This window comes from Phascolarctos cinereus, unplaced genomic scaffold (assembly GCF_003287225.1).
Source record: "Phascolarctos cinereus isolate Bilbo 61053 unplaced genomic scaffold, phaCin_HiC Scaffold_5;HRSCAF=322, whole genome shotgun sequence".
Classification (NCBI taxonomy): Eukaryota; Metazoa; Chordata; class Mammalia; order Diprotodontia; family Phascolarctidae; genus Phascolarctos; species Phascolarctos cinereus.
The window spans coordinates 215,139,377-215,167,041 of NW_027555958.1; the positions used below are offsets into that span (position 1 = coordinate 215,139,377).

The 27,665-nt window shown below is 34.3% G+C and overlaps 1 protein-coding gene across 5 annotated transcripts in view; it reads right to left on the reverse strand.

The window, feature by feature from the left end:
- The window catches only part of TINAG (tubulointerstitial nephritis antigen), a 212,104-nt gene that overhangs the window by 169,785 nt on the left and 14,654 nt on the right, over nt 1–27,665 (reverse strand). For all 5 annotated transcript variants that reach the window (XR_013487005.1, XM_020993922.2, XM_020993917.2 and 2 more), the window contains exon 4: nt 18,986–19,100. Coding sequence is in view for 4 of the 5 variants with exons in the window: in XM_020993922.2 (XP_020849581.1) it covers nt 18,986–19,100 (115 nt within the window). In the remaining variant the exon portion in view is untranslated. The remainder of the gene's footprint in view (nt 1–18,985; nt 19,101–27,665) is intronic.

A 27,665-nucleotide genomic window follows, 5' to 3' on the forward strand; every position in this document is an offset into this window, starting at 1 on the left:
CTTTTAGTAGTTCCTTTATAGATAGTTCAATTTCATTTTCTGAGATTAAATGTTTAAGCTCTATATATTATATTGTTAAATTTGTTATTTAATATTTTTGTTGAAATGCTTTGACTTCTTTTAAATTAAATTTTGTTGACATATGGTTTTTATAGTAGGTTCTGGTATTTTTTTTCTTTATTGTTTTATCTTGGTGATGACAGCCTTATTCATTTTTATTTTGGTAATTTCATTTTCTTCCTTCTTTTTGACCATGTTCTCTAAAACATAATTGCTTTTATTTCTTCTTTGTATAAGCCACATTTTACTTTTGTTTATCCATTCTATACTCGTTTCATTTCCCAATTAGTCTGCTAATGTCCTATTTTCAATATTTTTCTCTTTTGCACTTATACTAGATTTGTTTATTTATTTACTTTCTAGTTTTCTTAAATTTCATGTTTAGTTTATCATTCCTCTTTTCTCTATTATTTTCTATTTGGAAGATACATAATCTTTCCTTTAAAATTGTTTTAACTGCTGCTGAGAAACTGTCACATTATCTCATCATTGTTGCTCTGTTTCACACATTCATTAACTGTTTCTATGATTTATTCTTTGACCCATTATTTAAAATGTAATCTTTCTTTTCATAATTTTCTTGAATTGATTTTATTTTTTTCCCTAATTTTTCTTCATTCTTTTTTATTTGATTTTTTTAAATTCCTTTTTAATTTTTCCCAAGATTTCTTTTGGGGCTTGTGACCATTTGATGTTATTCTTTAGGGTAGGAATGGATTTTTACCTCATTATCTTCTGAATATTAACCCAGATATTCTTTTACACCAAAGTAGCTATCAATGGTTGGGTTATTTTCCCTTTGCTTATTCATTTTTATTTTTAATTTTCTTTTTGTTTTTAGCAGCTTAATATTGTTATTATCAAGTTTTAATCCGCAGTTGTGGATAATGTTGCCCTAGGCCTCTGGTCCTTCTGACTGTTGTTTTCTGAATTCTGTCCAGGGATTCAACTTCAGGGACTCCTTTCTTCCTTCCCTAAGCCCCAACCACGCTTCTAGGAAAATGTTCTCACTCCCTATAGTATCATACTCACCAGGTATGTGCTTGCTTCTCTTCCCCCACAGCCATAGCCTGGGATCACATCAGTACAGGTAAACCTGACTTCCATAAATAACAGCATGTCTTACAATATTCCCTCACTTAGAGACTGCTGTTCTTTAGAAGAAAGTTTGTAAGGCGAAAGTTTCCGAGGTGAAATTTTTTGAGGCCTAATCTGCTTCTTAGGGCCTACTATTTGTTGATTCAGTGGAGTCAACCTCAAGGTTTTATATTTCACTCAGACCAAAATTAACCCCTTGGCATTTTCTCTGAAGTCCTCTCAAGGTATCTTAGGAGATAATAACGGCTTTACCCTTTATTTTTGCTGCTCTACATTCATTTTGTGGCAATTTTCTGTCTGTTTGTGGAGGAAATCTGGAGAGCCTGAAAATTTCTGACTTACTCCACCATCTTCCCAGCACGCACCCCAAGTAATTATTTTGGAGAGCAATAAAGAATTATGCCCAAAGAATTATTAAACTACCTATACTCTTTGACCCAGAAATACCACTACTTGATCTATTTACAAAGATGATTAGGGAAAAAGGCAAAGAAGAACCTATATGTTTTAAAATGTTTATATCAGCTCTCTTTGTGGGAGCAAAGAACTGAAAATTGCAGGGATGTTCACTAATTGGAGAATGGCTGAATAAGTTGTGGCATATGATTGTGATAGAATACTACTGTGTTCTAAGAAATGATAAACTCACTGATTTTAGGAAATGTGGAAAGACTTGAATGAAATAATGAAGAGTGAAATGAGCAAAACCAAGAGAACATTGTGTACAGCAACAGTAATCTGTGTTTTAAGAATGACTTTGAGTGAATAAGTTATTTTGTCTATTATAAATACCCAAATTAATTGTAAAGGACATGAAGAAAGCACCCAGCACCCAGAGATAGAACTGATGAGAAGTATGTATGTATAAAAGTATGTATAGACTAATTTTATATGTAAATATTTTTATTTGTGCCTAATGGTATACATCTCTAGGGAGGGGAAAGGGGAGAAAAAAAAGAAAAAAAATTACCATGTTAATTTTGTTATATATTTGAAAGGAATAGCAAGTTGTGCATAGTAGATTTACAGTTTCATATACAATCACCTTTTTTATTGTACTATGTTAAGGAAATGCTTGTTTATTACACAAATTAAAAATAAAATTTAAAAAATTAATGACATAAAGAATGTAGGATGCAAAGAATGTTGAGTAGTATGAGTCACTTATAGTACCAAATTGTGAGACCTGACCCTTTGTCCTTGGTCAGTATTCATCCTAAGGCTATATTACCTTAACTCCTTTTTAGGTCACCCTATGACACTAGGAACTGGATACCTTTGGGCACTCAATGGGTCCAGGATGATATAATCCTTTCTCAGAGATGATGGTTTCCTATTACTCCCAGATAAAAACCTGCCTCTTCCTGCAGATACCAACTCTTCCATGAAAATGTTTTTTTTCATCCTTTCTTTTTTCCCTTCTAGAGAAAGAAAACCCTTCTATTCTTCTCCATTGTATTTATCTTATTATCCCATAGACATCTCAACCCTTATTCAGAGACTAGATGGAAAGAGAAAATCATTAATATTATCATCAGCATCATCATTGTGCTTCCATTGTTTGTTTATGGATCTGGTAGAGATAGATAGATAGATAGATAGATAGATAGATAGATAGATAGATAGATAGATAGATTGTCTTTGTGCTGATTGTATCTCATGTCTGGAAAGCTTTTCTTATTCATTTCAGACTCTTAATAATCTCTAGACTCTTTCAAGACTGACCTCAAGAACTACCTTTTATATGAAATCTTTCCTGCTAACCCACCCTTCTGTCAATAAACCCATACACACTCACAAAAAATTCTTATTCTTTTTTTACATACATTCTGTATCTACATATGTGTACATTATTCTTCTCATTAGAATTTAAGCTAATTAGAATTAATTCAGGGATTATTTCACCTTTTTTTATTCCTAACATTCAGCACAGTGCCTCAAACATAGAAGGTGCTTAATAAATTATGTGCTTATTGGTTGATTATTCTCTTCTATCCCTTGCCTCCTAACTCTTCATTTATAAAACTTCCATTTTGTTATTCCCTCTCCAAAACATATTAACTGTTATATATGTGGTTAAGGAACTTGATTCAAGGAGTTAATTACTTCAATTCTTCTACCTTCTTTTCTCTTTTTTTTTTAAAGTTCCCTTAAATCTTTAGTGCCTTTGGTCCATTTTGTCCCTTGTTGGCTCTTCTGTGTACTTTCTTTTACCACACAGGTAAATCTTCTATCCTTTAAAAGAATAACATTAAAGAACAAAGAATGAACTTCATCCCTTAGGTCTTCTTGGATAATTATATTTATTTACCTTTTTTGGGTTTCTAGTGTTTACAAGTCAAATGATCTGCCCAGCTCTAATTTTCAGGTTCAGGAATACCTCATAATGCCCCCTTTCTCTTTAATGCCCATTTTTCATAAACAATTAAGTTCAGGTTTGAAGGATATGTAATGACAGTTTGCAGCTTGAGGCCCTTTGCTTATAAAAATATGATTCTATTTCCTCTGATGATTTCTTATTAATGTAGAAAAATTTTTTGATATTGAATTTCCTTTTGCTCATTGGTGAAACTCTTTCAACAGGCTGCCTGCAAAATGTGTTATTTGTTATTTAAATTGTTAAATTGAACCACAATATATCTAGGAGTTAGAAGCATATTTTTTTTGGTTCAGTCTTATTTCCTGTCAGTAATCTATAGTTTTTCATCAGAAGTTCTATTCAAATGTTCTGTATGGTTTTCTTATATTATTTACTATGTTGTGAGGTTCACATTTTTTTGGTTTTTAATGTTCTTATGAAATAATTGTTGTCGGTAAATTACTGATGAGTTGCTTTGACTTTTATAGAGTTCAGTAAGTAGAGCTGGTTCTTTTAAGATTGTGGCCTCTTCTGCCCAGTTTTCCTATGTTTGGAGAATTCTGTTCCTCTAATGTGTTCTGTCTCTCACAACTTCTACTTTTGGGGAGAGATTTTCCATCATCTAGTTAATTTATCCTACTCTATTCTATGATATTTTTAATTTTTTCATTGAGAAATCAGATTTATCTCCTAAATTCATTTTAAATTGCTCCTCTTAAGAGTTTTGTATATGTCTTTTGAAGCCTTTTAAGTTTCTCACTTTTCTGTCATGATCCTTAGAGAGATGAGAGTTCTCTATCAGATAATAATAGTAAATCTCTCTTCACATTATCATTTTTATTTAAAATCCTTCAGTTTCTTTGTTGGGTCTACTCATATTTCTTTTTTGTTGTTATAATTCTCTCCACTGGCTCATCTGCTTATGGGGAGGGCTTTTATTTAGGTTTTCACTCAATTTATAGTTCTTTCAGTGTTTCTCTTTTATTTGCTGGGACTTGCTTTTAGGAATCTTCTTTAAGCTTTGGTACCTCTTCTTTCCACTGCTTCATAATTCTCCACAGCTAGTTTCCTGGCAGACCTCTACCTCCCCATTGGGGAAATATGGGAGCCATTCCCTGCCCTAGACAATCTCTTTGTTCAAGTGAACTAGTCCCTAGCTGACTATTTGGTTCTTTTTACTATCATGCCCAGTGTTCTGTTCCTCTGGTCCGCAGCTCTGAGCATTTCATGCAAGACATATGCAGCCCTGCCTAATTCTTGTTTTCTCTCTCTTACTTTCCTTCAAGTAGCTGGGCAAAATAGATGTCTACCACTTCTTGTTGCATTACAGCACTCCAGGAGGAGTAAGAAGGACTCTAAGAATTGGACCTTTAGTCACAAGACTATGATCTTTCTTATATTTAGTTCAATAAACAAGTGGAGCTGGGCTAGGGTTGAGACCCTGAAGGGGAGCTTAATTAAGCTGCCCAGGTCAATTAATGAGTACTTTATCTTTCAGATGAGGTCAATATATTGTTTTGTAGAAATAGATGTAATAACTCTAAATCTGATAAACAATTCCTTTCCTTTGAGATTTTGGGGTAGAGATTTTTTTTTACTCCATGTGTTTATTTATATGGAACTAAGAGAGAGGTCAATTTAAGGCTAGCTACCACTTTTTACACCCAGAAACTGAGGATCTTTGATTAGATGATTTCTAAGGTCCTTAGACCTTAGCTAACATCTTAGGATTCTATAGATTCTACCTTGCACAAGAATATAGCAGAACAAAGAATTAGTGTTACTTTCATTTAAAAGCTAACAAGTACTGATTAGATCACTTCTACCAAAATATGTGTTATTTGAGAGAGATGACCTGAGTTTGTGGCATTTGCCACATTTTCATCTCCAATTTTCATCTCGAATAACACTCGCTATCATGCCCTTACTGACAAAAAATAAAATAAAATAGGCCATTTCTTTCAGAGAGGAATGGTCACATTGCTTGTTCATGTTAGCATAGACAAAACACAGAACTGATAAGAATTTTCACTTTCTCATACCAATACATTGGTTTCTACATAGGCTTTATTTATGCAAGGCTATAGGTATAAATAAAATGTTGTTTGTTCAGCCTCCAATGCATACAGAGCAATTCTAAGCTATAGCTCACATTTGGTAACCAATAGGATAACACAAAACTTAGAAACTACCACTTTATAGAAGTTGGTTTTTATTCATAAACATTTACTATACAATTTTGGGCTGTCTTCTTCCTGACAGACAACACATTTAAATCCACCTCCTTTCCAGTAATTACTATCAAGCACCTTTAATATCTGCCATCACAGAAAGTAAATTAAATTTCATATTAGTTTAAGCCTGGATGAAAAGTAAAAAATACCATCAACCAACTAAGTAGCTTTGTCTATACAGTATAAAACATTAAGCTGATCAATGGAACTTTTCAGTTTTCACCTAGATATCTGTGTCCTATGGTGATAGATAGATGATAGATAGATAGATAGATAGATAGATAGATACATAGATACATAGATACATAGATACATAGATACATAGATACATAGATAAATCATTTTATGTCTTTCCCAGCCCCATTAAGCCATTACGTTTTTTTTTAAAAACTAGAACCATAATTTTAATTGCTCTCAAGACCTAGCACATAATAACTCTACACATAATAGGTGCTCAATAAATATTATTAACTTCTTAACTTAGAAATTGACTTACTGATATAAATGCTGTGCCATATAAATTACTTTTATAGATGTCAACTAACACAGGTATAATTTCTGAAATGTAGACAGTGTTTTGTAGTTTACAAAATGCTATACATACGTTTTCTTATCATAAGGTAGGAGACTTCATTTTTTTTTGTTCCTATATCCCCAGTGCATACCTCATACCTGGCATAGAGAACACACTTAATAAAATTGATTTAGACCTTAAAACTACTCTGTTAAGTAGGTATTAACTTCATTTTGCGAATGAGGAAACTGAAACTGAAAGGCCTTTCAACTCATTTAAAAGTATGAAAGGTAGGATTTGAACCCAATTCTTTTTGAGTCTAAGTGTAACAATCTATCTCCTACACCATAGTTGTTCTAGGATAGGAGATGGTATGGTTTAGAATGTTAGCCATAAAACAAATTACTTTAATATTATAATGTCTTCCCAACAGCTTCACTCTAGGTGTCATACCCATCCCATATCTGTCATAATTTATGCAACTTTGCTGTACTTTTTAAAAACATATGCTTTTGAAGACACATTTTGACTGAACAAATACAGAAATGAGTTTTGAATATTTCCCTATTTCCAGTCAATAACAGTAATTATTTCCCTTGAAGTATTTGTCATTTACTTCAGATTATAACCTAGTGACACTTCTTGGAAATACTTTAGAGGATGTTGTTTATTATACTTAGAAAATGTTCAAGGGAGGGATGCTATTGAATTGATATAGAAACTTTAATGAAAAAATCTTCGGCTTCTGGAGAGAGATGTGACTTCCATCAGAGTTTATAATTGGTCTTTCTTAATGAAATAAAGGTCTCTTAGTAATCATGGTCTGAATAATACAGCCAGTCAGATTGTGATCTGACCTTTCCCAGCCCGCATGCAGAGTTTCTATGAATTGAATCCTCTTCATTCTTTCAAAACTATTTTTTTAAAAAAGAGGATAGATGGCTTCTTGGCCAGATGAAAATATGTATGCACATTGGTAGGACTATAAATGCTCACTAACTTGGCCACAGTCATGATAGTGCTATTTATGGTTGCTACTAGATACCTTCAGCTAGCAGAATCTGTTATTCCTCAGGGTTCTATTCAGAAAGACAAGGAAAGGGTCCAAGATGACCCTAGGAAATTCTAACTTTACATAGAAGTAAACTTGGAAATTGACAATGGAGTGTTTTAATTTCACAATTTCTGAGGAATGTTTGCTGCACACAGAACTCCCCAACTTCTTACCTCCCTCACAATCAGACCTCTATTACTTTATCTTAAAGTTTTGACCCCTGTGAAAAATCTGAATCTCTCTGGATAATTAATTCTTTAAGATTTAAAAAGAAAAAAAATTTGCCTCATCTGCTATCACCTAAAGCTATAATTTCAGCTTTCTCCCCTTTCATAATCAAAGTTCTCATAACAACAGTCCAGATTTACTATTTCGACTGCACTTCTACCCATTCACTTGGTAAGCCCTTGCATTCTAACTGCTATATCCACCGCTCTAATGAAAAACCAATTGCCCAGTGGTCATATTGCAAAATTAAATTCCTTTTCTTAGTTCTTATCCTCCTTGATCTGTTCCACTATACCAAATATCTCTTTCCTTTGCTTCTTTTTTTGAGGTTCTTCTCTTTTAATTTATTATTTTATAACTTTTTTTAATTTTAAATTTTGAGTTCCAAATTCTCTTCCTTCTTGCAGTCCCTCATTCATCCACTGAGAAGGCAAGCAATATATCAATTATACATGTGAAATAATTCAAATCATATTTCCTAATTAATCATATCTTTAAAAAGCAAGAAAAATAAAGTTTTATAAACATATATACAAATGTATGTGTGTGTGTGTGTGTGTGTGTGTATATACATACGCACTTTAATTTGCATTCAGAGTTCATCAGTTCCCTCTCTGGAAATGGAATGCATTTTTCATCATGAATCCTTAGCAATTGTCTTGGATCAGTGTATTGATCAAAGTGGCTAAATCTTTCACAATTGATCATCATTACAATATTGTTGTTGCTGTGTACAATGATTTTCTGGTTCTGCTCACTTCAATCTGAATCAACTCATAAAAGTCATCCCAAGTTTTTCTGACAATCTCTACATCATTTCTTACAGTAAAATAGTATTCCATCACAATCATATACCACAAATTGTTCAGCCATTCCCCAACTGACGGGCATCCCCTCTAATTCCTTGCCATAACAAACAGTGTTCTGAATATTTTTTGTATAAATAGATCCTTTTCCTTTTTCTTTGATCTCTTTGGGAAAAAGACTAGTAGGGTTAGGTCAAAGGGTAAGCACAGTTATAGCCCTTTGAACATAGTTCCAATTATTCTCCTGAATGGCTGGAACAGCTGGAACAGCTCTACCAACAGGGCATTAGTGTACCTAAATTTCCACATCCCACCCAGCATTTATCATTTTCCTTTTCTGTCATGTTTGTCAATCTGATAGGAGTGAAGTGGTACTTTAGAGTTCTTTAAATTTGCATTTCTCTAATCAATAGTGATTTAAAATATTTTTAATGTGACTATAGATAGCTTTGTTTTCGTCACATATAAATGGCTTCTTCATATCTTTAAATGTTCATCAATCAAGGAATGGCTCTTAGTTTTATAAGGTTTACTTAGTTTCCAATATATATGAGAAATGAGACCTTTATCATAAAATTTGCCATAAAAATTGTTTATATTACTTCATTGTCTATTGTACTGTTTAGCAAAACGCAGTTTCTCTGATTATCTCTTTTAATTAAGTCTAATTTACCTTTTGCTTTACCTGAGATCATGATTGCTACCTCTGTTTTTTTTTTTAACTGCTGCTGAAGCATGCTTCAACTCTTTTATTTTTTTAACTCTTTGTGTCTTTCTGGTTCAACTGTGTTTCTTGTAAACAACATGTTGTTGGATTTTTGGTTTCCAATACATTCTTCTATCTACTTCTTTTTTTATGAGTGAGCTAATCACATTTGCATTCACAGTTGTAATTAATAACTATGAATTTGCCTCCATACTGCTTACTTCTGTTTGTCCATCTGTCTTTCTTGTCCCTCCTTAAAAGTGAGTTTTTCTTCTGATCACTACCTCCATTAACCTGCCCTCCCTTTTATAACTTCACCCTTTCTGTTATTCCTTTCCTCTCTCCTACTTTCTTGTGAGATAATTTTCTTCATTTTCCCTCTCCCTTCCTCCTTCTCCCAGTGCATCCCTTTTTCTCAACCCTTCACTTTAACAAAAGAAACAAAAACATGTTGATATAATAGACTTACAACCACGTCCTCTGTCTATGTAAACATATCTTCTAACCATCATAATGATGATAAAGTTCTTAGGAGTTGCAAGTATCATCTTCCCACATAGGAATATATAAAATTTAATCCTATTGATTCCCTTATGATTTCTATTTCATGTTTACCTGTTTCTGCTTCTCTTGAGTCTCATGTCTGAATGTCAAATTTTCTATTCATCTCTGGTCTATTCATCAGGAATGCTTGAACATCATCTATTTCACTAAATATCTATTTTCCCTCTGAAAAATTATGTATACTTTTGCTGGGTGGGTTATTTTGGTTGTAACTCTAGATCTCTTGCCTTCCAGAATAGCATATTCCAAATCCTTTATTCTTTTCACGTGGATCTTGACTATGATTCCACAACATTTGGATTGTTTCTTCCTGGCCACTTGCAATATTTTTTTCTTGATCTGGCAATTCTAGAATTTGCCTATAACATTATAGGGAGTTTTCATTTTGGAATCTCAGGTGACAATTGGTACATTCTTCCCTTTTCATTTTATCCTCTGGATATAAGATATTGGGGCAGTTTTCCTTTGTAATTTCTTGAAATCTGATTGTCTAGGATTTTTCTTTAATTATGGTTTTCAGGTAGTCCAACGATTCTTAGATTATCTCTTTGTGATCAATTTTGTAAGTCAGTTTTCTAATGACATATTTTGTGTTTTCTTCTTTTTATTCTTTTGACTTAGTTTTATTCTTCTTGATGTCTCATGGAGGCATTAGCTTCCACTTGTGCAATTCTAGTTTTTAATATATATTTTATTTCCCCTCAATTATGTGTTAAAACAATTTTAACATTTTTTTTAAGTTTTGAGTTCCAAATTCTATCCCTCCCTTCTTCTTTTCCTCCCTTTTCCCTGAGATGGTAAGCAATCCATTACACAAGTGCAATTTTGTAAGACATTTCCAATTAGTCATTTCATACAAAAAGACTTGAATAAAAGATAAAAAAGAAAGAAAAAGTGAAAAAGTCTACATTAAAACAATATCAGTTTTTTCTATGAAAGCAGGTAGTATGCTTCATCATTAGTCCTTTGGGATTGTCTTGAATCATTGTACTGTTGAGAAAAGCTAAGCCACTCATGGTTCTTTAGCAAACTACATGGCTGTTACTGTATACAATATTCTCCTGGTTCTGTTCATTTCACTATGCTTCAGTTCATATAAGTCTTTCCAAGTTTTTCTGAAGTCATTTCACTTGTCATTTCTTATAGCATAATAATATTCCATTACAATCACATACCACAGCTTGTCTAGCCATTTGCCAATTGATGGACATCCCTTGATTTCCAACTCTTAGCCACCACAAAAAGAGCTACCATAAATATTTTTGTACAAATAGGTCCTTTTCTCTTTTGTTTTTGGATGTCTTTGGGGTATAGACCTACAAGTGGTATTACTGGATCAAAGGGCATGCACAGTTTTATAGCCTTTCGGGCATATTTTCAAATTGCTCTCCAGAATGGTTAGGTAAGTTCACAACTCCCCCGCTCCACTGGTGTCCCAGTGATCCCACATCCCCTCCAACACCCAATTTTTTTTTTCTTTTTGGTTTGGGACATGTAAATTTTAAGGGTGGAAGGGACTTTAGAGCCTAGGAAATCCAACTTTTTCATTTTACACTTATGGAAAATGAATCCCAGATTGGTGAATGACTGGCTGAGGTCACATAGGCAGTAATTAGGAGAGCCAATCTGATAGGGGTGAGGTGGTGCTTTAATTTGCATTTCTCTAATTAATAGTGATTTAGAGCACACAATTCTAATTTTTAAGGAATTATTTTCCTCAGTGAGCTTTTGTGCCTCTTTTTCTACTTGACCAGTTCTGCTTTTTAAGGAATTATTTTCTTCAATATATTTTTGCTCCTCTTTGTCCATTTGGCCAATATTTTAAAATTAGTTTTTGCTTTTTCTTTTTGCCAAAGCATTAATTCTGTCCTCATAATTTTCTTACATCACTCTCATTTCTTTTCCCATTTTTTCCTCTACCACTTTTATCTCTTTATTTAACTTTTCCAAGAATTCTCATTGGGCTTGTTTAATTTGTATTTTTTTTTCTTTGAGGCCTGGCTTGTACCTGTTCTGACTTTATTGTGGTTTGCATCTTGGTCTTCTGTGCCACTGTAATAGTTTTTCAGTCAGAAAATTCTTTTGTTGTTTGCTATTGTTGCTCATTTTTCCAGCCTGTTTCTTGACTTTGAACTTTATGTTAAAATTGGGCTCTGCTCTCCTTGGGATGGGGAGACACTGTTCTAAGCTTTAGGCTTCTAATGCTGATGTTTTTGGAGCTAGTTTGGGTTTTTGCAATTTTTCAATGCTTTCAAGGTGATATGATTTCCAGGAGAGTTGTAGTTGCTACTCTTCTACTCCCCTCTCTGGTCTTTATCCAGGAAGGGCCTGTGTTCCTCTGCATCCACAAGTGCTAATGTTCCTCTTGGCCCTGAAACAGTGATCAAATCCCCTCCAGTTCTGCAACCACAAACACTAATGCTCCTTTCTGCCCTTGAACTACAATCTCCTCCCTTGTGACTGACCACATGCATGCTTCTTTATCCTGGAACCACGAATCAGAACTATATATAAGCAATAAAGCTGCCAAACATCTCCCATTCCTGCCCTTAGTGTCAGCTCAGAGTTTCCTGTAATCTCGTGCTGACCACTTGTCCAACTCCCTTACCATCTTTGAACTTAGAGTTCTCAAAGTTGTTGCTGTTGCTGTTACATAGCAGCCACATACAAGACCAACTACTGGTACCACTGCTATACTACACTCTGGGCCAGACCCACTCTGGTGTCACGGACCTCTCTGACTGACCTCCTAAGCTGTCTTCAACTGGAAAAAAAAAATCTCACTCTGGCCTATCATTGGCTCTATCATTCCATACTCATATTTAAGCATCCCTATTCCTTGCCTTCTAAAACATATTCTTTCCTAGTTCTCTAGCTGCTACTCTGACCACTCTTCTTTTTTTGTCAGTTGCTTCCTTTTAAGCTCTCAAAAGGAATATAGACACTCCCCAAAGCTTTCATTTTGACCCTCTTCTTTTATCTCTTCACTCTCCTCCCTGGCAATCTCATATACTTTCCTGGCTTCAAATCATTTCTATACAGATGATTTCCAAATCTGTATCTCAAGTCTAACCTCTCTTCTGAGCTCTAGTTTCATATTTCCAGCTACTATCCCACCTAGATGCTCCACTGGCATTTCTAATTCAACACAGCAGTAAAGACATAGGATTTGGAGTCAGGGTATCCATATTCAAATCTTGGTCTCCTAATTACTGCTTATGGGATCTTAGCTAGTCATTCACCAGTCTGGGATTCAGTTTCCACAACTGTAAAATGAGAGGTTGGATTTCATAACCTCTAAAGTCCCTTCCATCTCAAAATTTACATGTCCCAAACCAAACTCAGTATTTTCTCTCTTAAACTATTATTCTTTTTTAGTCACTTTTCAGTTTTGTCTGACTCTTTGTGACCCCATTTGGGGTTTTCTTAGCAAAGATACTGCAATGGTTTGCCATTTCCTTTTCCAACTCATTTTACAGATGAGGAAACTTAGGCAAACAGGGTTAAATAACTTGCCCAGGGTCACAAAGCTAGCAAGTGTCTGAGGCTGGATTTGAACTCAGAAAGATGAGTATTCCTGACTCCACACCCAGCACTCTACCCATTGCACCACCTCGCTGCTCCTTAAACTATACCCTCATCTTATTTTTGTTAATGGTCCCTAGCTTGCAAAGCTGTGAATTATATCTCACCAAAATTTTGCATATTCTATAAAACCAGTAACTCAAATACTTGAGTGTCTCTCTTATATCATAAACTCAAGAGTTTCCTCCAAAAATTTGAGCATAATCAGCCATGCCTGCCCATTCTGTGCAACATTTGTCTGTACTCTCTCCAAATTTCATGAGAATGGGTCCACCAAACATACTGGAGGCCATCTTCCCTTTTTCCCACAATTTCCAAAGTAATACTGGAGCACTTTGTTGTTCACTTGTTATTAAATATTATTATATTATGTTATATTATATATGTTATAAATATTATTATAAAATGTTAGCATTGAAAAGATGGGCTTTTGTTTTCCTGGGAAGCTTGGGGTCAGTAAACATATTTATGATTTCTCAATGTAATCCAGTCCAGGGGCAGCTAGGTGGCACAGTAGATAAAGCACCAGCCCTGGAGTCAGAAGGACCTGAGTTCAAATCCAGTCTCAGACACATAACATTCATTAGCTGTGTGACCCTGGGCAAGTCACTTATGGCTGATTATGCTCAAATTTTTGGAGGAAACTCTTGAGTTTATGATATAAGAGAGACACTCAAGTATTTGAGTTACTGGTTTTATAGAATATGCAAAATTTTGGTGAGATATAATTCACAGCTTTGCAAGCTAGGGACCATTAACAAAAATAAGATGAGGGTATAGTTTAAGGAGCAGTGAGGTGGTGCAATGGGTAGAGTGCTGGGTGTGGAGTCAGGAATACTCATCTTTCTGAGTTCAAATCCAGTCCATTCTTCTTCTCCTCTGCAACCTTGGCCCAGCTCATCGTCCATCTGTACAATTTTCCAGATACAATATGTTCCAGATATACATACTATTGAACAAGCTCTGTTCACATGAAGATTGAAAGATACAAAACCAATATGGCAGAGTTGCAAGAGAAAGCTGAGCAATAAACTCTCTCCATTCACTTCGTCTTGCCTAGTCCAAAGTCCTTTAAGTGCCTTTTCATTTCTTCCTGGATAAGATCTTTGGGCTTGATTTAATGTGTACAATGTCATCTCAAACAGGAGCATCTGAAGGGGCTCATCCTTCACAGGGAACCCTGTTCTACCTGAATTATGCACAGGATCTCCTCCATCACAGCAACTATCTTTAGCAAATGTAATTTTAGTCAAAATAAGGGTGAAGGAGACTATTTTGATTTTACTTTCATTCTACCCATAAACAGGTACCTAAATGATTTACATGTAAGTTCAGCCTTTGAACCTGGAAGCCAAGACAATGCAATGTACTAGAAGGAGTGTAGACCTCAAAATTAGGAGAAAAATAGGTTTAAATTTCAATTCTGACAGTTATTATCTGTATAATCCTAGTTAAGTGACTTCCCCTCTCTGATTTCTCCATGATTCACTCCTGATTCTCTTGACTTTGTCTACCATGCTATGGAAGTCTCTTCACTCTGAAAAATCACTCCATCCCTGACTTATATTTGAAGTATACTCAACTACAACCCTTTCCTCCTAATTAACTAGTTATTCCCAGAATTCCCATTTTAGAGAAAGGACCAGGCCAGTCTTATCTCTACATTCTTCTCCAACTCTACTCCAGACACCCCACACTTTCTTTCCTCCCCCATCCTTTCCACTTCTTTTCAAGTGTAATCTTCCTCCATTAAAATGAAAACTCCTTGAGGTCAAAGATTGCTTTTCTTTAGGCTTGTATTTATACTCCCAACATTTAGCACAGTTTCTGTACTTAGTAAGCACTTAATAAATGCTTATTGATTTGACTCAACTATAAAAGGAAGAGAGGGGTTTATACTATACCTCATGAATTTTAAAGCATTATATAAACACAAACTATTGTTATTGATGCCAAAAATACTGAGACACAAAATGAAAATTCAGCCTTCAAAATGTTTTATCTACACACCATTTGGTTCTTTTCACTTTATTCCCAAATGTCTTTGCATGTGTGAAATCATTCAGGATAGGAAATTACCCACTTTTTCAACTATTTATGCAGATACTAGCTCAGTGAAGTAATATTGTCCTCATTCCTGATTCACTTCCACACTACTAGAGATTAGGAAAATTCCAACACTTAGAAACTTCTTAAAAAAGGCACTCAACCTTAACTACCATGCATCAGAATGAGAAGCAGCTTCCCTGTACTGATCTGAATATGGATGATAGAACACTCTCAGGTCAGCTTAATTTTCCTTATTCTACCCTCTGGACTACAAAGGAACTACCTTATATGAATGCATGCTACTAGATATTATAAATTCTTATAAAGCAGCTGTCATTAAGTCTCACATTTAAATAGCTCAGTTGTAAATTTCCTACAGACAAAACCCTAAGGGGTATACAGAGTGGCTATATTACCTCCTCTGGATCATGGTTAGAGGCAATTTGGAAATGAATTGCTAGATTTACTGACAGACCAAACTCTAAATGGTGCTATGTATTTCTGAGAAGAAACTCCCGGTTGCTAAAATTTCAACTTTGGAGAGAAAAGCCCAGTAAGCCTGAAAACTATACCTATTCACACCAAAGAGAAGATATGTAAACACAGCAATATTCAACAAAGCTTGCTTATTATCTATTCCAGAGAGAATTATTTTTGGTTTTGTTGTTTTTTCTTGTTAGCCTTTTTCTTGTTTGTCTTTTTAATGCACAAAATGCATTTTTAAACTAGGAAGTAGTTTTTATTTTGTACATCAAAAATCAGCAAAACTATTTAATACTTTAATAGAACATATAAATGGAACTTATTTAATTTTTTTAAAGCTAGAAACAATTACTCTAAATCATTCACATGATTGCATATAATAGATACCTAATAAATGCTTCTCAAACAGATTAAAAAGGAATGAACAATTCAACAAACACTTATTAAGCACCTACCACACACAGGGTGAGGGATAGTGTGCCATAGTGATTATAGAGCCAGCCTCAGAGACAGAAAGACCTGGGTTCTACCTTTGACCCTGGAGAGGTGGTAGCCTCCCAGTGACACCAAGCAATTCTCTTAGACTATAAATTGCGCATAATGCATAGAGGGAACTTCCTCATTGGAGTTTCCCTGTAGTATCCTATAACAACAAAATTACAGTTCTTTCTCCACCCCCCAAAAATGTTCACAAAACACTGTGCTAAGTGCTAAGGATATAAAAATGGAAAATTATATATTTTCTGTGCTTAAGCAGCTTATAATCTAATGGAACTTACAATATGGTAGACAACATAAGTTCAACTTGGCGTTCTAAAACCCAGTCATCTTCCAAATGAGTGGAAGATAATTCTAATGCATTACAATGTAAGATTACGTAGTGTAAAGAGCTGACCTTGGAACTAGGAAAACCAGTATTCAAGACCTGCCTCTGATAAATACTACCTGTGTGACCAGGAACAAATAAATTAATTTTTCAGTATTTCCAGACAATTCTCTAAGATTCTAAATTACAAATGAATCAGCAGTCCACATTGGTAGAAGAGACTCCCCCCTTCAAGAGTTTCCAAACATTGATGAGATCAGCTGTCCAAATTACAAATACTAATTCCAATAAAAGCAATCCCATCAAGGGGAATCTAAATGAAACAAATGAATGAGCCATCTAAACAGTTTAGATATGAGGGGACAGAGAGAGTACACAGGCCCATTTCTACCTGAAATACAGTTAGTAGTAGTGACTGGACTTGTGATTTCTCTGATATAGTCTCAGGTGAAGGAACTTCTATGAGTGCAGGTCAGCACCTTCTCTGCTACTTAAAGCCTAGAGTACTGAAACATTAAGTGACTTACCCAGGAACACACAGCCATTATATGTCAGAGGCAAGACTTAAATCCAAGTCTTTCTGTTTCTGAGGTCAGTTGTTTGCTACACTACATTGCTTTTCTCTAATAAACTTTAAAACTTGTCTTTGAATTGAATCAAGTTCTTAGGTCATTGTGTCTTTAGAGAGCCAAGTCAATATGCAGTGAAAATTCAGAACTGTGGATTTATGTTTCTGTCTCCCAGATAGTATCTCTTACTGGTCCCAGACACATTCATAGGAGTTGACACAGAGCCAGAGACCACTTTCCCTTACCCTCATGGTTTCTAAACAGTCTTGATTTTAAGTAGTGACTAAGTCTGTACCTTGATGGTCTTAAGAAAACAATTGACATCTCAGTTGGAAGACTGAGTCAGCTACAAGACATAATGGTTTGAAAGGCAACACCCTGGTAATATGAGTTAAGGATTTATTCTAGCTTCCTGAGTGGAAGCTTAGTTATGCAATGCATCCATCATTAAACCCTAGCACTTCTGAAAACAGTACAAAAAAAACCTTTAAAATTTCCAGAGAAGCTGAGGAAAAGGGATCTGACAGTTTCTTTGGAACTGGTCAACAAACTTTAACTAGATTTTGATTTTACTGTTCAAACTTTTGCTAATCTTGGCATAGCACATCTGGATAAAGAAGAGGCTTATACAGTGGTCTCAATGTGGATATGTACAGTTAACAGCTGTTCTAAGAGATTTTGATAAACTGTGTACCAATTAGTAGAGTTTTTGGTTCTTTTGGTTATTTGCTTATTAGTTTCCTTTTTAGAGAGAGCATTAGACTTTGGAACAGAAACATCAGGGCCAAAATGTCATCTCTGTCACATACTTGATATTTTACCTCCAACAAGTTATTTTGCCTCTCTGATTCTCAGTGTCCTCATCTGTAAAGTAGACACAATAATATTTGTATCCCTTAACTCACAAGAGATCCGTTAGAAAAGCATTTGATACACTATAAAATACAGTAGGTATGACCTATTAACATTATCAAGCAATTAACCAATCAACAAACATTTAGTAAATACCATCCCTGTGCCAAGCACTCTTCAAGGCTCTAAGAATACAATGACAAAATAGAAATAGCACTTGCTCTCAGAAGTACGTATTCTATTAATTTCAAAGCAGAAATCTATTTATTACCAAAACTGCAACTAAGATGGAGCAATTGGAAATTTTTTCCAAGGCATTAAAATTTAGAGGATGTTGACAATACAAGCATTCCTTAAAAAGCGTATAAACAGGGAAATTAGGGCCTAATTAGTAAGACTAATTCCTTAAAGTAGGAAGCTACCAGATAGACTTCTCCTGGTGATCACACCATCTTTACCGTGGTCTTCCTGGTCTTGCACTCCCAGTGAGGATGAGCTTTCCAGTAATGGCCTCTTCATTTTACAGAGGCTTTGCTCGCACATCGTGGGATCATATTTTAAGCTCTATTTTCCACCCAAAGTGAATTAATTCTCAAAAGTTGATTTCACTTCTACAGATGTGAAAAGTATAACTCTGGTCATCATTATTTTCAAGAATAAATATGTTTACTTAAAAATTTAATTAGGATAACTTTATAAAAATGAATTGATGATCATAGAAAAACCTAACAACATATATATTTCTAAGAAACCAGAGGTGATATTTTTCTAATTGGGTATTGCTCCATTAATCTTACTCTTCAGACACAAGACTTTATTTGATTGGTTTGATCATGATGATGTCACTGAATTCTCAGGCTCTAAATTAAATAACTGAGTAGTATCATAAAGAACTTGGGATGGGGCTTAAAAATAAATTTGGTTCTTTGGCATTACTAAAACACAAAAACACAACCACCCCAACCAGACCTTCAAAAGCAAACAGATATAACACCTACTGTTATTTCATTCATGCTCAGAAGTGTAGGAGAAGGAGGCAAGGTGCCAAGGCGAAATTTGTAGCCTTCTTCTAAAGTCATTCCCCAGAATTGACTGTAATTATGAGCCGTCCATCTGCCTCATAAATAGAAGAGAAAAGATATGTATACATTGTACAATGCAGTTTTCATAAATGTCTTTTTATTGACAACTCATAATATTTCACTATTAAAAATTCAATAAAGCTCAAGAGAATTGGTAGTATTACTTCAGTTTTCATTTCAGAAATGAGCAATTACTGCATTTCTTTTAAATATCAAGTATGTGGCTTAATCTCTATATTTAATTGATTACAAGAATCATAAATGCCACTTTGTAAAAGCTAAATATCATGATCAATACATAAACAAATCTCATGGTATTTTAAAATAGCAATTATATCACATGTACAAGGTTTTTAACCAGAAAAATCAAGCAAAACTATACCAATAGCTCACACTAGATGATTTTTCTCATTTTATATATGCATTTTTAAAGCACTTAATACATTGACAATAAAAGGCTTACTAAAGTGACTGAAAAATTGTTATGCCTGCAAAAACCTCAAGACCTAGTGCTGAGGAATCAGCTAATTATATCCTTAACTCTTCATTGCATGAATCAGTGTGGAATTTGTTTTCACACAGCAAATATACACTTGTCTAGGGGAACTGATTCTGTTCTCTTTTGAAAAGCTGCCTCCATTATCCAAACATATGCTTTGCAGAAAAATATGGTGAAAATCAAAATTTTTTTCTGGGTCTTGAAGTCCCAAAAAAATCATGATAAAAATTTAGACAGTGTGCATGTGACTCCTCTTCAACTTCAGGACCATGGATTCTCAGAAAGCAAGACAAGTCTTAAAGCTATCGCTTGTCTTTTCACCAAAATTGTCTATAATACATGAGCCTCTAATGAGTACTTAAAGTTAAAATATGATTTCTAATAATATACCTGGTAAACCTCTGACTTTCTTTTATAACATCTGAGAGCCCATAGAATCATGAACAATGTTCAAAGATTGCTTTGAAATAGTTTTCAGTCACCAAAGGAAGCAGAGGAAAGAAGTCAGTGAATTTATTGAACAAAGGGCACGTGGAAACAGTCCAACAGAGCCAAGATTCGGGGCAAACTGGTGAAGCAGGTATAATTCATCCAGAGTGACTACTATGATAGTATCCTTATTCTTCACCCCCTCAATGTTCCTTGCTCTGCAGCTCTGCCTTGATTTACCTTCTCTGTACCACTCAGCATTCAGTATTCAACTGCCTGCCTTCATTACATGTGTTTATATTTTTTATGAGTTTGGGAAAATGAGCCTTCACAGTTATTGATGGTAGCCCAGTGAGAGTGAGGGCAAGAACATACTGCTCCTGATGAATGTCCATTTCATTTCAGTTTTTAAAGTATAAAAATATGCAGCTTCCCCAATCCTTATGGTCAAAGAGCTGCCATTTACCTCTTCCACTGGACAGAGTGAGGTAATGAGTTTTGTAAGAAAAGTTACCTAATTTCTATTGGCTTTTGGTGCTTTGGACAGTTTATATCACCTAGTAGTGGGAAGCAAGAGATCAACCTAACTGGAATCACAAATTCAGAACTAGATACTTAGGTTGATAATTCTGATTACATTAAATTAAAATATATTTGCACAAACAAAACTAATACAACAAAGATCAGAAGGAAATCAGAAGGCTGGGAAACAATTTTTACAGCCAGTGTTTCTGATAAAGCCCTCATTTCTAAAATATATAGAAAATGGAGTCAATTTATAAGAATACAAGTCATCCCCCAATTGACAAATGGCCAAAGGATATGAACAGACAGTTTTCAGATGAAAAATTCAAAGCTATGTATAGTCATATAAAAAAATGCTCTAAATCACTATTGATTAGAGAAATGTAAATCAAAACAATTCTGAGCACCTTACAACTAACAGATTGGCTAAGATGATGGAAAAGGAAAATGATAAATGTTGGAGAAGATGTGGGAAAATTGGGATACTAATGCATTGTTGGTGGAGTTGTGAACTGATTCAACCATTCTGGAGAACAATTTGGAACTATACCCAAAGGGCAATCAAACTGTTCATACCCTTTGATCCAGCAATTCCACTGCTAAATCTATATCTCAAAGAGATCATAGAAAAAGGAATAAAGACTCACATGCACAAAAATATTTATAGCTGCTCTTTTTGTGGTGACAAAAAATTGGAAACTGAGGGAATGCTCATCAATTGGGAAATGACTGAACAAGTTGTGGTATATGAACGTAATGGAATCCTATTGTGCTATAATAAATGATGAGCAAGCAGATTTCAGAAAAACCTGGAAAGACTTATATGAACTGATGATTAGTGAAATGAGCAGAACCAGAAGAACGTTGCACACAGTAACAGCAACATTGTATGCTGACAGACTTTGATAGACTTAGCTCTTCTCAGCAATACAATGATCCAAGACAATTAAAAAAGACTCATGATGGAAAATGTTATCAGCAGCCAAAGGAAGAACTATGGAGTCTGAATGCAGACTGAAGCATACTATTTTTACTTTTTTTCCTCTTTTTGTTTTTCATGGCTTTTCCCCTTTGTTCTGTTTCTTCTTTTGTAGCATGACTAATGTGGAAATATGTTTAAAATGATTGTACATTTATAACATATGTCAGATTGTTTGCCATCTTGGAGAGAGTGGGAGAAAAATTGGAACCAAAATCTTATAATAAATGAATGCTGAAAATTATCTTTACAGGTAATTGGAAAAAAATAAAATACTACCTACAAAAAAAAAGTAGTTGGAGATAATTTAATAATTATTTGACTACCTGAAAACCATGATTAAAAGAAAGGCTAGACATTATATTTCAGGAAATTATAAAGGAAAATTGCCCTGGTATTTTAGATCTAGAGGGTAAAATAAAGATTGAAAGAATCTACAATCACCTCTTGAAAGTGATCCCCAAAACTCCCAAGAATAATACAGCCAAATTCCAGAGCCCACAGGTCAAAGAGAAATATTGTAAATAACCAGAAAAAAATCCAAATATTATGGAGCCACAGTCAGATTCACATAAGATTTAGCAGCTTCCACTTTAAAGAACTGGAGGGCGAGGAATATTATATAACAAAAGGCAAAGGATTACAAACAAAAAGCTAGGGTTACAACCAAGAATAACCTGCCCAGCAAAGCTGAGTATAACCCCTTTGGGGGGGTGCATAGGGGAATGGATGTTTAATGAAATAGAGGGCTTTCAAGCATTCCTGATGAAAACACCATAGATGAATAAAAAACTTAATATTTAAAAAGAAGACTCAAGAGAACCATAAAAAGGCAAACATGAAAGAGAAATCACAAGGGACTCATTAAGGTTAAATTGTTTACATGTGCACATGAGAACATCATACTTGTAACTCCTAAGAACTTTATAATTATTAGGGGAGTTAGAAGTATACATAGACAGAAGGCATGAGTATGAGTTGACTATGTTGGGAAAATCTAAAAAAATGAAGGGGTAAGAAAGATGGAAATACTGGGACATGAGGGAAGGTAGAGGCACAAAGGGGAAACATATTTCACATAAAAGAGGAACAAAGGAAAAGCTTTAATAGTGGAAAGGAAAATAGAAGTGTTGGGCAAAGCTTGAACCTCACTCTCATCAGAAATGGTTAAAAAAGGAAATAGCATTTATAATCAGATGTGTATAGAAATCTTACCCAACAGGAAAGTAGGAGGGAAAGAGGATAAAAGAAAGGGATGGCTGATAGAAAGGAGAGGGGATTAAGGAAAGCTATGGTCAGAAGCAAAACCAAATCAGAAAAACAGAAATATTAAATGCATATTTTCCAGATTCTTTTTTTTTTGTCTAGGCAATGGGGTTAAGTGACTTGCCCAGGGTCACACAGCTAGTAAATGTTATGTGTCTGAGGCTGGATTTGAACTCAGGTCCTCCTGAATCCAGGGCCAGTGCTCTATCCACTCTGCCACCTAGCTGCCCCTCAAGATTCTAACACAATAAAAATTACATTCAATAAATTGCCATTGAAACATAGATTAAAAATTAATTAGAAACCTATAAAATTAAATTAAATTACACTAAAAATAAAATTAAACATAAATTAAAAATTAATTGGAAACCTAAAGAATGAGTGGGTCAAAGAACAAATTATAGAAACAATAAGTAATTTGATTAAAGAGAATGACAACAGGGGCAGCTAGGTGGTGCAGTGGATAAATTATCACTCCAGCCTTGGAGTTAGGAGGACCTGAGTTCAAATCTGACCTCAGACATTTGACACTTACTACCTGTGTGACCCTGGGCAAGTCAGTTGACCCTGATTGCCTCACCAAAAAAGCAGAGAGAGAGAGAGAGAGAGAGAGAGAGAATGACAACAATGAGACAACATATCAAAATTTGTGAGATGCAGCTAAAATAGTACTTAGGAGAACATTTATGTCTCTAAATGCTTATATCAATAAAATAGAAAAATAACAGATTAATAAATTGAGCATGCAATTAAAAACTAGAAAAAGAACAAAATTAAAAATTCACAACTAAAAATTGGAAATCCTGAAAAATCAAAGGAAAAATTAATAAAATTGGAAGCAAAAAAAATTGAACTAATAAAACTAGGAGCTGGTTTTAAGAAAAGGACAATAAAATAGAGGTGAAAAATACCCTCATTTAATGTGATTTTAAAAAGAAAGAAAACTAAATTGCCAATATATTAATGAAAAAGGGCAAATACATCATCAATGAAGAAGAAATTTAAGCAATTATTAGGAGCTACTTTGACCAATTCTATACTAATCAATCTGACAATCTAAGTGAAATGGATGTTTCTAAAAATGTAAAATGCCCAGATCAACAGAAGAAATAGAATACTTAAATAACTCTACCTTAGAAAAAGAAATTAAAGAAGCCATAAATGATTTCTCTGAGAAAAAGTTCTCAGGACAAGACATATTTACAAACATTTAAGGAAAAATTAATCCCAATACTGTATTTTTCAAAATAGGCAAAAAAGGAGTCCTACCAAATTACTTTTATGACAAAAATATGGCAATAATGCCAAAACCAGAAAGAGCAAAAACAGAACAAGAAAAATATAGGCTAATCTCCCTAATGAATATTGACACAAAATTTTTAATAAAATACTAACAAGGAGATTGCACTAATATATATAAAGAGCATATACTCTGATGAAGTAGGATTTGTACAAGGAAGGTAGGCCTGGTTCAATATTAGTAAAATTATCAACATAATTGATTCTATTAATAATGAAAACAGCAAAAATTATATAATTACCTCAAAAGACATAGAAAAAGCTTTTGACAAACTACTCGTTCCTATTAAAAAACTAGAAAGCATAGAAATAAATGGAGCTTTCCTTAAAATGATAAATTGTATTTAATACCATCCACAAGCACTATATTTAACAGAGATAAGCTAGAAGTCTTCTCAATAAGATCAGGGAAAAAGCAAGGATACCTATTATCACCACTATTATTCAATATAGTACTAGAAATCTAGTTACAGTAATAAGAAAAAGAAATTGAAGGAATTAGAACAGACAACAAGGAAACACAATTATCACTCTTTGCAGATGATATGATGGCCTACTTAAAGAATGCTAAGAATGAAATTTAAAAAACTATCTGAAATAATCAACTTCAGTAAAGCTGCAGGACCTAAAATAACCCCATAAATCATTAGCAATTCCATGTATTACCAATGAAGTTCAGTAGGAAGAGCTAAAAAGAGAAATTTCATTTAAAATAACTTTAGACAATATAGAATATTTGGGACTCTACCTGTCAATACAAACATAGGAACTTTACTATTCAGTCATTTTTCAGTCATACCTGACTCTTTGTTACCCCATTTGGGGTTTTCTTGGCAAAGACAGTGGAATGGTCTGCCATTTCCTTCTCCAACTCATTTTACATATCAGAAAACTGAGGCAAATAGAGTTAAAATGAGGATCACACAGCTAGTAAGTAAGTGTCTGAGGTTAAATTTGAACTCAGGAAACTATGTCTAACTGACTCCAGACTCGTACTCTAACCACTGCACCACCTAGCTATCACCGGAATTACATGAAGAACACAATTACAAAATATTTTTTACACAAATGAAGACAAATCTAAACAATTGGAGAAATATTAATTGCTCATGGGCAAGTCAAGCCAATACAATAACAATGACATTTCTACCTAAATTAATTAACTCATTCAGTGCCATCTTAATCAAGCTACTAGAAATTATAAATCTAGAAAAAAAATAAAATCCATCCAGAAGAAAAAAAGGTCAAGAATAACAAAAGAATCAACGGAAAAACATGTAAAAGAATGCAGCCTACCAGTAACAGATCTCAAACTGTTATTACAAAATGTTAATTGCAAAGTAGTAATAATCAAAATAATCTAGTACTGGCTAAGAAATAGAGTAGTGGATCAGTGAAATAGATTGGTATACAACATACACTACAACACAACCAAAGTTATCTAGTGTTTCATAAACTCAAGATCCAAGCTTTTGAGGTAAAATAACATTGTACCCGGTAGTAGAAGTATCATAAAGGTGATCAGCTGTGAATGCTTCAGCTAGTCTGATCAACATGATTCAAGACAATTTCAAGGGATTTATGATGAAAAATGCTATCTACCTCCAGAGAAAGAACTTAGGGAGTCTGAGTACAGATTTAAACATATTTTTTTTCTCTTTATTTTTCTGATTGTTGTTGTTGTTTTTGCAACATGGCTAATATGGAAATATGTTTTACATAATTTCACATGTGCAATTGATATAGTATTTCTTGCCTTCTCAATGAGTAAGTGGAGGTAGAAGAAAGGACAAAATTCAGAATTCAAAATTTTTTTTAAATGTTAAAAATAATAATTAATTTAGGGAAAAAAAAATATTCACACTAGTGCATTGCTGGTAGAGCTGTGATTCAGTACGATAATTTCAGGAAGCAATTTAAAATTATGGAAACAAAGTATTAAAATGTCTTTTAAAAATTATTGAATGTGATATCATAAAACTACTCAAGAAGTAGCACCTCTCCCAAATGATTGCGCCATTACTGGTTCATAAGAGTTTACTTTCTTTTATATAAGGAACTGTCTAAATCTTAGAATGTTTTACAAATGTCATAATGTGTAGTAAGCATATTATTATTATTGATAAGCATAAAGGATGGTATATAGCTTTGAAAAAGAAATGTGGATTGGAAGGCCTTCATGTCACCTTGACTTTTTATATTACCTTGCTTCCATAGGATTCCATAGGATTTGTTTATTTTTAATTAAATGCATGATTTAATTGTTATAGTGAACTCTCAACAACCATGCAAGTCAGAACCTACACTGCAATTTATAGTCTTATACAGTTGCCTGGGACACTAAATGCTTAATTAATTTGCCCAGAGTCACACAGTCTGTATACAGCAGAGGCAAGTATTGAACCCAAGTCTCCCTGGCTCCAAGGCTGACTCTATTCACTTCACCATACTTCATGCATTCACAGTAAACTTATTTTTTTTATTTTTTTAAATATAAATTTATTTATTTTTAGTTTTCAACATTCACTTCCACAAGTTTTTGAGTTCCAAATTTCTCACCCCTCCCCCCATCCCAAGATGGCATGCATTCTGAATACCCCTTCCCCTAGTCTGCCTTCTCTTCTATCTCTCCCCGCTCCCTTCTCTTATCCCCTTCCCCTTCTATTTTCCTGTAGAGCAGGATAGACTTCTGTACCCCATTTCCTGTATTTCTTATTTCCCAGTTGCATGTGAAAACATTTCTTTTAAAATGTGTTTTTAAAACTTTGAGTTCCAAATTTTCTCCCTTCCTCCCTCCCCACCCACCCTCATTGAAAAGGCAAGCAACTCAATATAGGTTGTACATGTACAGTTATGCAAAACACTTCCATAGTAGACATGTTGTGAAAAACTAACTCTATTTCCCTTAATCCTATCCTGCCCCCCCATTTATTCTATTCTTTCTTTTGATCCTGTCCCTCCTCAGAAGTATTTACTTCTGATTATTCCCTTTCCCAATTAGCCCTCCTCTCTATCATCCCCCTGCTCTCTTGTCCCCTTCTCCCCCTATTTTCCTGTAGGGTAAGACAGATTTCCATACCCAATTGAATGTGTATGTTATTCTCTCCTTAAGCCAAATGTTTGAGGATAAGATTCCCTCATTCCCTCTCGCCTTCCCCTATTTCCCCTCCACTGTGAGAGACTTTTCTTTTCTGATTTTTTTTTTGTGAGATAATTTATCCCATTCTACCCCTCCCTTTCTTCTCCGAGTATCATCCTCTCTCATCCCTTAATTTTATTCTCCAGATATGACCCCTTAATCTTCAACTTACCCTATGCCCTCTATCTATCTATATATATACATACATATAATTTTTTTCCTTCAACTACCCTAATACTGACAAAGTTCTCATGAGTTATAAATATCATCTTTCCATGCAGGAATGTAAACAGTTCAATCTTAATAAGTCTCTTATGATTACTCTTTCCTGTTTACTTCTTCATGTTCCACTGGAGTCCTGTATTTGAAAGTCAAATTTTCTATTTAGCTCTGGTCTTTTCATCAGGAATGCTTGAAAGTCCTCTATTTCACTGAATTACCACTTTTTCCCCTGAAGGAT